Here is a 15,771-nt window from a genome sequence, read left to right on the forward strand (position 1 = left end):
GTGATGGGACCGGATGCCAAGATCTTCATTTTCTGAATGTTGAGCTTTAAGCCAACTTTTTCGCTCTCCTCTTTCACTTTCATCAAGAGGCTCTTTAGAAGTTAGATATATACTTATCAACCAGCATTCCCGTGCCCAGGTAAGAAATTAAAACATCCTCACATGAAAATCTGTGCACGAATATTTATAGTGGCTTTATTCATAATTGCCAAAAACTGGAGAAAGGCACAAATATCCTTCAACTGCTAAACAGATAAACAGACGATGACATATGTATACAGTATACTACTACTAAGAAGGGCAATGCCAAAGACTCTTCAAACTATCATATAACTCACAGGCTCACTTCACACACCCTCACACTGCTAGGCTTCAACAGTACATAAACCTAGAACTTCCAGATGTACAAGCTGGATTTAGAAAAGGCAGAGGAACCAGAGATCAAATTGCCAACATCTGCTAGATAATAGAAAAAGCAAGAGAATTCCAGGAAAAAAATCTACTTCTGCTTCATTGACTACACTCAAGCCTTTGACTGTGTGGATCACAATAAACCGTGGAAAATTCTTAAAGAGATGGGACTAGCAGACCACCTTACTTGATTGCTAAGAAATCTGTATCCAGGTCAAGAAGCCACAGTTAGAACCAGACATGGAACAACAGACAGGCTCAAAATGGGAAAGGAGTACATCAAGGCTATATATTTATGTCTTGCTTATTTAACTTATATGCAGAGTGTATCATGTGAAACATTGGGCTGGATGAATCACAAGCTGGACTCGAAACTGCCCGGAGAAATAGCAATCACCTCAGATATGCAGATGATACCACCATTATGGCACAAAGTGAAGAGGAACTAAAGAGCCTCTTGATGAAGGTTGAAAGAGGAGTGAAAAAGCTGGCTTAAAACTTCAACATTCTAAAAGCTAAGATCATGGCATCCAGTCCCATCACTTCATGGCAAATAGATGGGGAAGGAAATGGAAACAGTGACAGACTTTATTTTCTCGAGCTCTAACATTACTGCAGAAGGTAACTGCAGCCATGAAATTAGAAGATGCTTGCTCCTTGGAAGAAAAGCTATGACAAGTCGAGACAGTGTATTAAGAAGCAGAGGCATCACTTTATCAACAAAGGCCCATATAGTCAAAGCTATGATTTCTCCAGTAGTCATGTAAGGATGTGCGAGTTGGACCAGAAAGAAGGCTGACTGCCAAAGAATTAATGCTTTCCAACTGTGGTGTTTGAAAGAGAAGACTCTTGAGGGTCTCTTGGACTGTAGGAGATCAAACCAGTCAATCTTAAAGAAAATCAACCCTGAATATTCACTGAATGGTGTTGAAGCTGAAGCTCCAATTCTTTGGCCACTTGATACAAACAGCTGAGTCAGTGAATAAGACCCTGATGCTGGGAAAGATTAAGGGCATGAAGTGTAGGGGGCAACAGACGCTGGAGATAATGGAGGATAGGGAAGCTTGGTGAGCTGCCATCCACAGGGTCGGAGAGTCGGACACGACCAAGTGACTGAACAACAAATGTAACATCAATTTTGCCTCTTATCTAAAAGGGCTAAAATATATTTACTATATGGCCAAAGGAAAAGTTTTCAAAAGTTTCCAAAGTTTTGCTTTAGGACATAAAGGAAATATCAATACATTCCAAAGAATTTATATCCTATAGACATTATTCTTTACTATTAATGTTTTAAGATTTGTTGTTGTTTAATTGCTAAGTCGTGTCTGACTCTTTGCAACCCCATAGACTGTAGCCTGCCAAGCTCCTCTGTCCATGTGATTTCCCAGGCAAGAATACTACAGTGGGTTGCCATTTCCTTCTCCAAGGAATATTCCCAGCCCAGGGATTGATCCTGTTAGCTCCTGCATTGCAGGCGTCTTTTTTTTTTTTTTTTACTGCTGAGCCACCAAATTAGAAATTAATTAGAAAAGAAGTCTTGTATACCAAACCTGCATTTTTGAAAATTAAAAAAATTCTTCTAAATAAAATAAATTTATAGCACGGCCCAAGACAAGTGGGATTCATTAATGTTTAAGTTATCAGTATATCGCTAAGAGTTGGACACAACTGAGCAACTGAACAACCACATGTCTCAAAGGCATGTCTCAGAGCCTTCCAATTTTTAACAGGCTAACAGTATAGATTCAAGAGATCAAAGAAGGAAAAGGCTACTATTTCCATCAAAGCACAAGAGTTTAAAGATCATGAATATAATCTCCAATTCTATCTATAATAAAACCACATACCCTCCAAATAACTAAAAGTATTCAGGCCAAAATTCAGAAACATTTTGAGACAAGTCTTTTTAAGCTTTGGGGGTGGTGGTGGGGAATCATAAAATGTACAGAAAACATTCTCTTTTCAAAAATCACTGAATAACAACCATGCATGCAATGTCCATGCTTCATCCTACACATACTAGTGGCTTGCTCAGTCACTTCAGTCATGTCTGACTCTTTGTGACCCCATGGACCATAACCACCAGGCTCCCCTGTCAACAGGATTTCAGGAAGAATACTGGCATGGGTTGCCATTTTCTCCTCCAGGGGATCTTCCTGACCCAGGGATCAAACCCGTGTCTCTTATGTCTCCTGAATTGACAGGCAGGTTCTTTACCACTAGCACCACCTAAGGAGGTAAGCTTATTGACCAGTGTTGGGCACTGTTCTAAGCATTTTGAATACACATATTTAATAAATGCACAGATGAAAAACATAAAAGCTGTAACACACTGCTGCACAAAAGTAAGCAGTTCACAGGTGACTGATTCTCCAAGCGTTCTGGCTGCTTTGCTAAGTGAAGTGTTTCCGCAGTTTCTGTGGGTTCTAGTTAGGATTTTTTTTTAAGTCTTTATTGACTTTGTTACAATATTGCTTGCACTTTATATTTTGGGTTTTTGGCCATGAGGCATGTGAGATCTTAGTTCCCTAACCAAGAATGGAAGGCATTGGAAGGCAAAGTCTTAACCACTAGACCACCAAGGAAGTCCTAGTCAGGATTTTTGAGCTCTGAATGCAATTAACCTTAAGTTGACTAACTCTTATGTCATTAGTATTTTACTAAAGATTCAAAAAGACCAGTAAACTTTCCTCTGTTCTAAGAGGAACACTTCCACCATCTTCCATTTTCCTTTTTCAACAAAGCATAAAGGTAAACTTTTGTTCTAATATTTAAACTCTTCACATATTAACATGTAGGAAACCCTACAACAAATTCCATCTTACCCTGGCGAGTCTTCCATTAGTTTCCAAAAATTGGGATCTTCCTATCAGTTCCAAAGCAGTTGCAACGGACATGGACACTTGAAATGAACTAACCAAAAGCCTGGCAGCACTGACCAGTCTCTGCTGACAAGCAGCATCAGTGATGTCAACAAAGCTCCCTTGTGTTTCTGATATGCTACAACACAATCACAAGAGGCACCCTAGGAAAGGGAGTGGAGGAAGAGGAGAGATATTTTTCATTTTCTTTTCATAAGTCACTTTTTTAAATAGCAGAAGTAAATGGACGAACATTGTATCACATCACACAAACTAGAACGTGTGCTAAGATAAATTTTTGAGTAAGACTGTAATTCACCTATGGGATTTAAAATCTAATGATTCAAACTATATTTGGAGAGATTATAAAAATATAATCATAAAGCCTGATTTTCAATAAGAGTTTAAGAAATCAGTTGATCCTCACAGATGCTTGGGGCAAAGACATTTTCAAAACAAAAATTTTACTGACATTCAAATTGACTAGAACATTGTTATATATGGCTAAAATCTGTAATATTCTAAGCAAATCTTATTTATAAATTTCATCAGTTTAAACTTTTTTTATTAAACCTAAGTGTTTAACTTGTACATATAGATATCTTTTTCTATAGATTTATTTTGCCATTTAAAAACAGTAGTTGTAGATTTCTTCTAATTTTTCTACATTTAAAAAAATATTTAACTCTTCAAACCATCTGAGTTTGCTGGCTTCCCTGGTAGCTCACCTGGTAAAGAATCTGCCTGTAAAGCAAGAGACCCCGGCTCAATTCATGGGTCAGGATGATCCCCTGGAGAAGGGATAGGTTACCCACTCCAGCATTCTTGGGCTTCCCTGGCAGCTCAGACTATAAAGAATATGCCTACAATGTGGGAGACCTGGGTTCAATCCCTGGGTTAGGAAGATCCCCTGGAGGTGGGCATGGCAACCCACTCCAGTATTCTTGCCTGGAGAATCCCCATGGACAGAGGAGCCTGATGGGCTTCAGTCCATGGGGTTGCAAAGATTTGGACACAACCGAGCGACTAAGCACAGCACAGTTTCTATACTATTCTACTTTATTAGGAAAAATAGTTACGATGGACAAAATTTATTTCAAAATCTACTAACCAGCTGTAACACATAGTTTTAAGAACAATGCACTAGACACAGGACAAGAATTACATCTTCCTTCTTTTTATCTTCATTACCAGCACAATCCTTGAAACTCAACAAGTGCTTAATAAAGTATATTGAATGATGAAATAACAATGAATGGATTCTAAAGTAAACAGAATTAGCTTTTTAGGCAGCTACATAAAATTATAAGCAATGCAAGGAATTAAAAATCCTTGACCTTCACATTTTTATCATTATTGATGTTGCTACTATCAGTATTATAACAGCTAACATTAACTGCTTCCTATGCATCAGACTCTATGCTTAGCACTTGACTAAATTTCCTCATGTTTTCTTTACAACAGTCCTGAAACAGGAGCTATTATAATTTCTACTTCTGTTATAAGGAAATCTAGGCATAGGAAGTTTAAGTAATTTAACTTATCCAAGATCACACAACAGACAAGTGGAAAAAAATGTCCTGAATTCAAATTCTAATTTTTTAATACATCTATTATTATTAACTTTCATTATTATTCTAGAAATTTAACATTATCTCAATTAACCCACAACTAAAAACAACTCAAATGTCTATCAACAAGTAAATGGAAGAAAATAAAACTGTGGTATATATATACACACACACACACACACACACACATAATGGAATGTTACCCAACAATAAAAATTAATATACTGAAACTCACAAAACACAGATAAGTATCAAAATCATTATGGTGAGTGAAAAAATATCCAGCAACAAAAAAGCACACATTGTATAGTTTAGAGGAAGACAAAACTTTCAGATGAAATTCTAGAAAGGACAAAACCTTAGTAACAGAACAGAGCAATAGCTGCCTGGGCCAGATTTGAGAGAAGACTGACTACAAAGGGACATGAGAGAATTTTAGCAGCAACAGAAATGTCCTATATCTTGATTGTTGTGGTAGTGGTCACACAGCTGTATATATTCATCAAAACTCAAATTATATACTTAAAATAGGCACAATTCATTTGAATGCAAATTCTACCTTGATAAAGTCAATCATTTTTTTAAAATTTGCGTCTTTTTCCTCCTTACTCTCCTTTATCTTCCTGAATGAGGCAAAAATAAATAAATAAGTCTCCAACCAAAAAGGACAGCCCAGCACAGGGTTTCAGAATCTAAGGAGATTGAAAAACAGGTCCCTGCCAGTGGCCAGCTTACCAAGGCATGTCAGAGCTTAAAAGACTGAAAAGGGCATACACAGAGGGGATGGGAGAACAATCTGATACCAGAGTCAAATCTGAACAGAAAGAGGAGGATATATGTACAGCCTGGTATGGGCTGTCAGTCTAAGCAGGGTGGTGTAGAGTGGGCACACTCCCACAGGAGGGCCTTCAGAGAGCTACAAGAGCTCAAGCAGCATGAAGAGGCATCTCTGCAGGAAAAGGCCTAGTGTCAGGTGTCAGACCCAAGTAGGGTTGAGAGGGCGCCCATGTGCAGGCATCAGCTGACCTCTGTAGCGTCAAGCTCAAGCAGAGTGAAGTACCATCCACAGGAAGAGAAGACTGGCGTCGTGTGTCAGAATCCATGAGGCTGACAAGGAGTCAGAGCCCAAGTAGGGTGAGGAAGGTGTACACGGGAGAGTAGCCAAGCATGCAGATTCAGAATCTTAGAGAGGGGAGGAGGTCAAGTGTACAAGAGAGGCGGTGAGAAGCTGATTATAGTCAGCTGCTGCTGCTGCGAAGTCACTTCAGTCATGTCTGACTCTGTGCGACCCCACAGACAGCCCACCAGGCTCCCCCATCCCTGGGATTCTCCAGGCAAGAACACTGGAGTGGGTTGCCACTTCCTTCTCCAATGCATGAAAGTAAAAAGTGAAAGTGAAGTCGCTCAGTCGTGTCTGACTCTTCGCGACCCCATGGACTGCAGCCCACCAGGCTCCTCCGTCCATGGGAGTTTCCAGGCAAGAGTACTGGAGTGAGGTGCCATTGTCAGCAGAATTGGTTAAAAGAGTAAATATATTATGGTCACCAAAGTGAAAATAAAACTGAGGAAGTACCACAGTTTGAAGAAATCTACAAAAACATGACAACTTTTAAAAGCAACATGTGATGGTAAACCAGATCTTTCTGTTATAAACAATACTACATCAAGACAAAGAGTCGGGGAAAGAGTGGCTGACTTTATTTTTCTGGGCTCCGAAATACTGCAGGTGGTGATTGCAGCCATGAAATTAAAAGACGCTTACTCCTTGGAAGGAAAGTTATGACCAACCTAGACAGCATATTAAAAAGCAGAGACATTACTTTGTCAACAAAAGCTATGATTTTCCAGTGGTCATATATGGATGTGAGAGTTGTACTATAAAGAAAGCTGAGCACCGAAGAATTGATGCTTTTGAACTGTGGTGTTGGAGAAGACTCTTGAGACTCCCTTGGACTGCAAGGAGATCCAACCAGTCCATCCTAAAGGAGATCAGTCCTGGGTGTTCATTGGTAGGACTAATGTTGAAGCTAAAACTCCAATACTTTAGCCCCCTGATGCAAAGAGCTGATTCATTGGAAAAGACCCTGATGCTGGGAAAGATTGAAGGTGGGAGAAGAAGGGGACAACAGAGGATGAGATGGTTGTATGGCCTCACCGACCAATGGACATGGGTTTGGGTGGACTCTGGGAGTTGGTGATGGACAGGGAGGCCTGGTGTGCTGCAGTTCATGCGGTCGCAAAGAATCGGACACGACTGAGCAACTGAACTGAACTGAACCCCAAGACAAAGGGCAAAATCTGAACAGGCTCTGAGGATTAAATGGTAGTAATGTGTCAATGTTTCAAATTTCCTGATTTTGAAATGCAGAATAAAGCCACAATTAAACACCACTAGAGTCCCATCACATGACAAAAATTAATAAATCTGATAATACCAAGTGCTGCTCAGATGTAGAACAATGCAAAAAAAGCATTTACTATTTGAAAAGAGTGAAACAGACTGAACAATTTAGGTAAATAGCTTCCTATTTCTGGAATATTTCTATGTCCCATGACACAGAAATTTCACTCCTAGTTAGTTATTCCAGATGAATTTTCACACATGTATACCAGGAATACTTCATATCATTTGTCATAGCAAAAAAAAAAAAAACCCTGGAAAAAACCAAAATGGACATCAATAGTAAAATGGAGAAAGAAACTGTTCAGAATTGGAGACTAAAAAAATGAAAATTAATGAAGCAGAACTAAACATAAATATCAAAGAACCTTAAATAAAATGCTGAATGGAAGAAGCAATTCACAGAGAAATACTTACAGTATAATTTCATTTATATAAAGCTCTAAGAGACAAAACTAGTATATTTATAGGGACACAGACAGTGAAAGTGTTAGTCACTCAGTCATGTCAGACTCTGTGACCCCATGAACTGCAGCCCGCCAGGTTCCTCTGTCCATAATATTCTCCAGGCCAAGAATACTGGAGTGAGTTGCCATTCCCTTCTCTATGGGATCTTCCCGACCCAGAAAATGAACCTGGGTCTCCTGCATTGCAGGCAGATGCTTTACAATCTGAGCCAACAGAGACGGCCAAAAATTAACAGAAAAAGAAACGAGGGAAGTACTAGATTCTGGAAAGGGAAGATACTGCAGTGAAGAATGAACACTTCTTAATGTCTCATCCCTTAACCTGGGTGGTGAGTATAAAACTGTGTCTTGTTATTCATTAAAGGGTACCCTTATGCTGTACAGGCTCTTTTTATGTATATTTCATGAACTTAGTTTTCCTGTTATAATGAAAAAAGTCTGGGGATAGAGAACCTTGAGTTCCTTGACTTTTCTGCGGTTCTCTGCCACCACGTGGCAATCATTCAGCAGCTTCTCAACTCGTAGTGCACTCACGCAGGTGCTACTGCTGTAAACAGTCCATCCATCTGGCACTGCACCCATGCGTCCATTCCCCACACACACAGAGAGAGAGAGAGAGAGAGGAACAGAGAGAGCCAGAGACCGACAGACGAGAGAATTATGTGAGAGACACACTACTGGCTTTATTCTCAACCCTGGAGCTGAGAGCAAACAACAAAACAAAACATTTGAATGGCGTACCTGCTAGTTCAAAAAACACGCAGGCTCATGCCAGGGAGACAGGGTATGAATCATCAGGAGCAAATATTTTGTAATCCCAAAGAAAAATATCAAAGAGATACATACCATCATGTACTTTTCACTACTACACATTTTTCATTTCTCACTCCACGGTCAAAACATGCTGAATGTGAAAATATGATAACAGGAAAAATAATGAACCAAGAGTGAAGAAAATGGATGAGCAAAACCACTCATGCTCATGTAGGTTAGAAATATGAGAATTAACTGGAAGTCTGCATAAGGCAAGAATAGATTCCCAGTCTTCTACCACTATTCCAAGAAGAAAAAAAAGCAGAAGTTTCTTCTCTGGAGAGACAGTAACAACCTGAGAAGGAAAAGCACTCTACTTGGTTAAGTACTGAGGGTCCACTAATATTCATGTGTCACTCTAAAGTGAAGCCAGCCAGCTGACAAGACAACCCATGCGTAAAGAGTCCTGAATCAACTTTCTTACCCTTTAATTTTAAATATTAATAAACAACAAAGATTCATTATATATCTGAAGAAATATTCCAAAAGAAAGAGAAACTAAAACAGAAAAAACAAAATGACCATTTATGAAGAGATAATAATGTAGGGAACTTGAGAAATCTTAACAAAACACAACAGAAACAAGCTACTTAACATATTTACTAACAAAATAAGACAAAATAAGAACTGAATGATATGAAAAAGGAAAGGCATACAATAAAGAGCTCTTAGAAACTGAAAATACAACTACCAAGATAAAGAATTCAACAGAAACAGGGAGCTGGAATATGAAGATGAGGAAATACACCAGAAAACATAATCAAACTCAAAGAAAAGGGAAATATGAAAGAAAAGAAGACTGAAAACTCATAAATTCTAGTTTGGATTACCAAGAATTCCAGAAAGATACACTCAGACACCCAGAGAAAACAGGATAAATAAAATAATCATAGAAATGACTTAAAGAAATTTCACACTACATGAATCTTCATAAAACTCAATGATTACCCATACATTAAGTGGAATACGAACAAGTACAACAAAATTTAAATCCTAGGACATCATTGAAACTGCAAACTGCCAGAAATAAAAGACTAAAAATCTCCCAGAGAGATTAAATACAGACAAAACACAAGGTAAAATGGATTAGAATGTAGTGGACTTTTCTCAGTGGCTAAACTGGAAATGACTTCAAATTTCTAAGGAAAAACTCACTTCTATACCAGCCAAAGTATTCCATCCCTGCCAAACTATTACTATAAACTAAATATGAGAGTAGATAAGAGATTTCAATGACATATCAGCTAGAAAAAAAGTACCATCCATTTGCCCTCTCTTAGGAAGTAAATTAAGGATATATTCCTGCTAAATACAAGAGCAAACCAAGAAAAAAGAAGATAAATTATCCAAGAAATAACAGTCTCAATCCTACAAGATGATGAAAGAAATCTGTATATGATGATTCTAAAGACATTTAGTAACCTGTTCAGATTAGAAAAGGCTGGCTCAAGTGGGGAGAAGGACAGAAATATTGCTTTTTTCATTAAGCTTCTGGATACTATGTGACTTTTTTAAATCATGTACATGTCTTGCACTGAAGTTTTTATAATTACTAAAAGGGACAAATTAAGAGGCTGTTATACAAAATACTGGACTAATTCAGCTTTTAACTTCTATCAGCATTTTGGGAAATGTTAAAGATATCCTAAACAGACTCTGCAATTTTCTTCTCATAATTTTGTTTTCACTACATAAACAAAGGATAAAGTCAATTTGAAATCTTTAGAAGATTTTTTTATCAGGAGCTTCAGAGACATTGGAAAGAAAAGGTAGAAGAGGTGAGAAGTAGCTGAAATGTGTTAAATATGTATTTGGAGTTAGTACTAGCTTTACCCTGTTTTGTGTCTGGGTGTATTTCTTCGTTACAGTTCGGAGAAGGCGATGGCACCCCACTCCAGTACTCCTGCCTGGCAAATCCCATGGACAGAGGAGCCTGGTAGGAGTCAGAAACGACTGAACGTCTTCACTTTCACTTTTCACTTTCATGCGTTGGAGAAGGAAATGGCAACCCACTCCAGTGTTCTTGCCTGGAGAATCCCAGGGACGAGGGAGCCTGGTGGGCTGCCATCTATGGGGATGCACAGAGTCGGTCACGACTGAAGCAACTTAGCAGTAGCAGTTACAGTTAAACTAAGGTGTTAACTCTGTGTCTGGGTATTTGAATCACTGAATCTCTTTCTGCCTCGAGAGAAATCTAAGAATCTCAGATCCGAAAAGGATTCTCCACTTTCTTGCTCCCGGCCTTACACAGACAGGTGTCTTTTAAGAAGGCAGTCAAATATCAAGGCTTCTCTAGTGGTCCAGTGGTTAAGAATCCTCCTGCCAAAGCAGGGGACATGGTTTCGATCCCTGGTGCAGGAAGATCTCACATGCTGAGGAGCAACTAAGCCTGTGCACCACAACTACTGGGCCAGTGCTCTTGACCCTGTGCGCCCAGAGCCTGTGCTCCACAGCAAGAGAAGCCACCACAACGAGAAGCCCGGGCACCGCAATGGAGAGGAGCACCCCCCTCACCACAGCTACAGAAAGTCCATGCATAGCAACAAAAAGCCAAAAATATGCAAATAAATCTTTTTTAAAAGGGAGACTATTCAAACTACTCAAATATCTACAAGAATAGAGAAGAGCAGTCCAGCATAACTCAGCATAACTGAGTAACATAAAACTATTTACATGACTAGGAGGATATTCACAGTAGTTGTAATTACTAACAGAGGAGCCACATTTCATTTTAAATAGCCTTTCCTGAGCATTTATCTCAACAGCCTCCAAATGGTTTGGATGGCCACCAGAAATTCTAAGACGTGGTCCCTGCTCATAACAAGCTAGAGGAAGGTAACAATCCTGAGGAAGGTAACTCAAAAAGTAAGTTGTGCAGAGAATCCAGACTGTTCTTCCTCAACCATAATTTTAAGTTAAACTTGCCCAGTCTACAAAACACAAATATAGATTTAAAACTAAAGATATTCCTGACTTAAAGTTAGTATTTTATTCCTTAGTTTTTTTATTTACATTGGAAATGTATGTGTTAACTGTTCAAACCAAGAAAATACTACTGAATCAGAAGCCAGCTTCTACTATCAGCTCACCACGTGGACGAGCGCATCACTGCTCTGAGTCCATGTTTTCTCCAAAAAAAATGAGAAGACTGGGGAAGTTTAAACTTGAAGGTTTCAAACCAAAGTGGGATTATGTGACTATGATTATATAAAACGCTGTTTCTTATTTCTCACTTAGCTGAAATTATAGCAGCAGTATAGTGCTGAAGTATAGTGGCACTGATGACTGAACACCTACTATGTTTCAGGTATTAAATCACTCAATTTGTAACCATGAACTCTAGCTCTCTTAACAACCTTACAACATAGGTACTATGAAAATGAGGAAACAGAAGCAGAGAGCTCACCAAATATTATATAGCTCATAAATGTTGGTGACTTTACAGAGACCATCAAGCAAAACCCCAAGTGTTTTTCCTCTCAGAAGAGTTTCTGTTAGGTACTATTCACGACCATTATTTCTCCACAAATCTGAACAGTCATTAGAAACTCAACTTTACTTTAAAAAAAATAGTAAAGTCAATCCATTTGCAATTCAAAACATCAGAGTTGAAAATGTTCCCTATGTACTAACCTGATGCAGCAGCCGTTTCAGCTTGAGTAACTGAGTTTTTACAGCAGTGCAATCCTGAACCATATGCCGAAGGGTCATCTCATCCAGTATCACCGTATTTTCTGGTACATCTACAAACATCTTCTGAGCCTGGAAAAAGGGGGTCCCTCCATAGCTTTCAAAATGACCCAAAGGAGATTCTCTATAGGGAGAGCCTCTGGAAGGGCAGGGGAAGAAGTTGGAGGGAAAAGATATACAATATAATTTCAGAAAGAAATAAAGATTATGAAATTATTACAGTGATTATTACAAATCATTTATTATCACAAAGCCTTTTGACTTTTACTCATCTCAGATAGTGAATTTGCTTTCACTGAAAATTTCAATCAATTTTAGTTGTCATTAACACAGTTATCATCTGCTCTCCCTTCTTGTGTATTTTACACATTAGTTATGTAAAGCTTATTCCTTAGGAACTAGAGTAGAAACGAAAACCTCTGGGGAAAGGCCTTGCCTGGAAAAAATTATATTTATTTTACTTTTCTCCACTGATTGACCTTTAGCTTTTAATTTTAGTCACTCTCTTAAACTTCACATCTTTTTTTAGCTGTTACCCTCATTAATTCCCAGTTTAGATATACCCCTGGACTCCTATTTCTGGGAAGTTCCAGCAGATAGTTAAGACAAATATAGTGTTATTCTTCTTTTGTTTTTACATTGCTGATAAACCATCTTTTCCAGTAAAGATTAAACAAGGTTTTACCAAAGTCTTAAACACATCACATATTTCCTAATCTTAAACTACCTTAAAAAATATCTACTCTTTTTAAAATTTTTTAAAGAAATTTTAAAGTTTCCTTTGTTCCATACAATAACACACAGGTTGAATAAGAAGAAATAAAAACTAGGGGTAATGTGTTTCATGGACATGAATAACACAATGTTTTAACCAGCAGTTATAGCTATAGCAATCTAAAAATTACTGCATTCACATTATACATAATCCCAGTTAGTTTTTAATATAAGAACTTGTGATTATATGTAAAATTTCAATATTTAAACTAATACACTAAAAAAGTATTCTCTCCAATATAACATCTACATTAACATATCAGGATTAAACTTAAATTCATGGATGCATTAAATTTCAGAAGTAGAAATACATTTTCTAATAAATTTTCTAGGTTTTAACAAATATTCCCAAATCTCTAAATTCTCAAATATTCAATATGAGCTTAGTTTTCATAAATAATTATTCTTCTCTGAAGCTATTTCTCATACTTGATTTCAGGTCTGATTTTTCTTTCAACTCAAGAAAGAGATTTTTAAGAACATTTAAACTGCTGATCCACAGGTAAGACCCTAATTTGTTCATATTTAACTATTTTATCTTTGTTGATTCAAAATATAGTTGAATTATTAAATTTTAAATAATGATAATTATTACTATGACTCTACCATCCATAACTGAATAGACAAGACATATACAGAGTAATGAAAATTTTTTCAAGTAGTAAGACAAAAAGAATCACCTGGCAAATGAATAGTAGAGACAAGAGTTATGTTCTTGGAGAAAAAGCTGACATAATTTGGGAAATTTTTTTGAATAGGAAAGAACTTGGGATGAACTATAAAGTACAAGGTTTGAGTTGGGCAGGAATGAAAGGTGAAAGCTTTCTAGAAAAAGAAAATAAAAAGAAATGGCACAAAAGTGCGTGTTTTTCAGGGACAAGGAGACTCTCACATATGGCTTAGGGGACCACAAACAGCCTGAATCCAATTCATTCTTCTACTTCATCCCTCCATATACTTGCCTCCCTCAGACCGACTTTTTAATCCACTGCCAATTACCAGAGACTGCCAAAGCATGAATCAGAAATGGAATAATGGCTTATATTAGATTTAGGCATAAATATGAACCATATGTAAGGAAGTGATGAATTAAAAACATTTTGAAGGAAGAGTCAAAAGGTCTTGATCACTAACTGATTATGGGGACAAAGAACTGGCACCTAGAGAAGCCAAAATAGTGTAAAAGACACAGCTCCAGGCTAGAACTTAAGTTTTTATGTTGGCTGATAGTAACTAGCTATTGAAAATACTCAGTATCTTTGGGCTACAGATTCTCTCAGTGCTGTCCAGAGCCTACCAAATAAAGTTCATATGCCTTAAGTTGCATTTCTAATACTTCCACCATGAGACCCAAAACTAAACCTTTATCTAGTCCAAGTCTTAATGACCTTCAACTGTTTTATGATCCATAAGTTATTTTATAGCATAAATGAAAGAAACCTGCATACATGTCATCTCTGATTATAAGCCTTTTAAAAATAAGGATTTATTCATTTTTACATTATCCAATTAATGCAGATTATCTGAGTTCAAATCTCAGCTCTGTCACTCACTAGCTATATAACACAAAGGGCAAGTTACTTTATCTATGCTTCATTTTCCTGACTTATAAAATGAGAATAAGAGTATCTCACTAGGTTGGTAAAAGGATTAAATGAGGCAATAATATATGCTAAAGTGTTTGGAATGGTGCTTGATATGTAATAATTGTTAGGTAAAAACCAATTACTAATGTATTACTATTATTATTACTATCAATAATTTCTAACTTCTTTATACTGAAAATTTTTTCTAACACAAATGTCAAAAGAACACTATAATGGCATATACCCTTCTCCTAGATTACCCAATTGATAAATGTTGACACAATGCTCTGTTAATATGGGTGTAAACTGTTACTAAACCATATGAAGTAAGGTGGAAATAACATAACATCTCAATGAGGGCCATCTGAAGGTTGCTGGGGAATAAAATGAATATAATTGAGAAGGTACAAGGACAGAAGAAGACAAAACTGAGACAGAAAGCAAATATATAAGAGGCTGTTTTCAGAAAATAAAAAGAGACTTTAAAACAGAAGGGAAAAACAAGATAATGAAGATTTTGAGATTTCACCTTCTGAGAAGATGATCCAGTTCCCAAAGGAAAATCTGAATCATTGAAAAAGAATGCGAGGTAAAAACATGAGACAAAGAGGACTGGACAAAACACCTTATGTTAGCTTGATAGTCATAAATTTGTACTTCTGTACGGATTTTAACAATCATTGACTTCTAAAGAGAAATTAGGTCATGAAAGCAGCAGAAGACTTCAAGCTGCTTTGGAGAAAACACTGGAAGGTGAGCAGTGTGTTTGCAAAGGCAGAACCTATGTGGTCAATCACAGGCCAAATAGGCTGGTAGATATGAAGAATTGAACCAATACAGGTATGGATGAAGGTAAAAATTACCTCAGTGGTTAAGAAGCATAAGAATGAAATGCTCACTACCATCAGTATCATTTAACATTGTTCTATAAGTACAGCCAATAAAATCAACAACAACAACAAAAAAGGATCAGAATAACTACAAAAAGGAATCTGTAAGAAATAAGCTTTTTCAAAACCAATTTAAATTTAAACCACATACAGGAGCAGCACCTGATATTCAATCTACACATCAAATAATCACTTGGCTGCAGAATCACTTATCACAATTTCAAAGTAATCTCCCCAAATTATATGGCTCTATCCATACATTTACATTCTTCTCCACTTCTATCAGAGCTTCTTTATGACTAAG

General features: G+C 37.3%; 1 protein-coding gene across 10 annotated transcripts in view; it reads right to left on the reverse strand.

Annotated features, from left to right (window-relative positions):
• CCSER2 (coiled-coil serine rich protein 2) overlaps positions 1-15,771 on the reverse strand; it is a 164,105-nt gene that overhangs the window by 63,137 nt on the left and 85,197 nt on the right. For 8 of the 10 annotated variants that reach the window (XM_040242557.1, XM_040242560.1, XM_040242558.1 and 5 more), the window contains one exon: positions 12,161-12,356. The exons of the other annotated variants lie outside the window; for them this stretch is intronic. In XM_040242557.1, the coding sequence (XP_040098491.1) occupies positions 12,161-12,356 (196 nt within the window). The remainder of the gene's footprint in view (positions 1-12,160; positions 12,357-15,771) is intronic. 10 annotated transcript variants of the gene reach the window in all.

The sequence above is a fragment of the Oryx dammah genome, unplaced genomic scaffold, assembly GCF_014754425.2.
Source record: "Oryx dammah isolate SB20612 unplaced genomic scaffold, SCBI_Odam_1.1 HiC_scaffold_6, whole genome shotgun sequence".
Lineage (NCBI taxonomy): Eukaryota > Metazoa > Chordata > Mammalia > Artiodactyla > Bovidae > Oryx > Oryx dammah.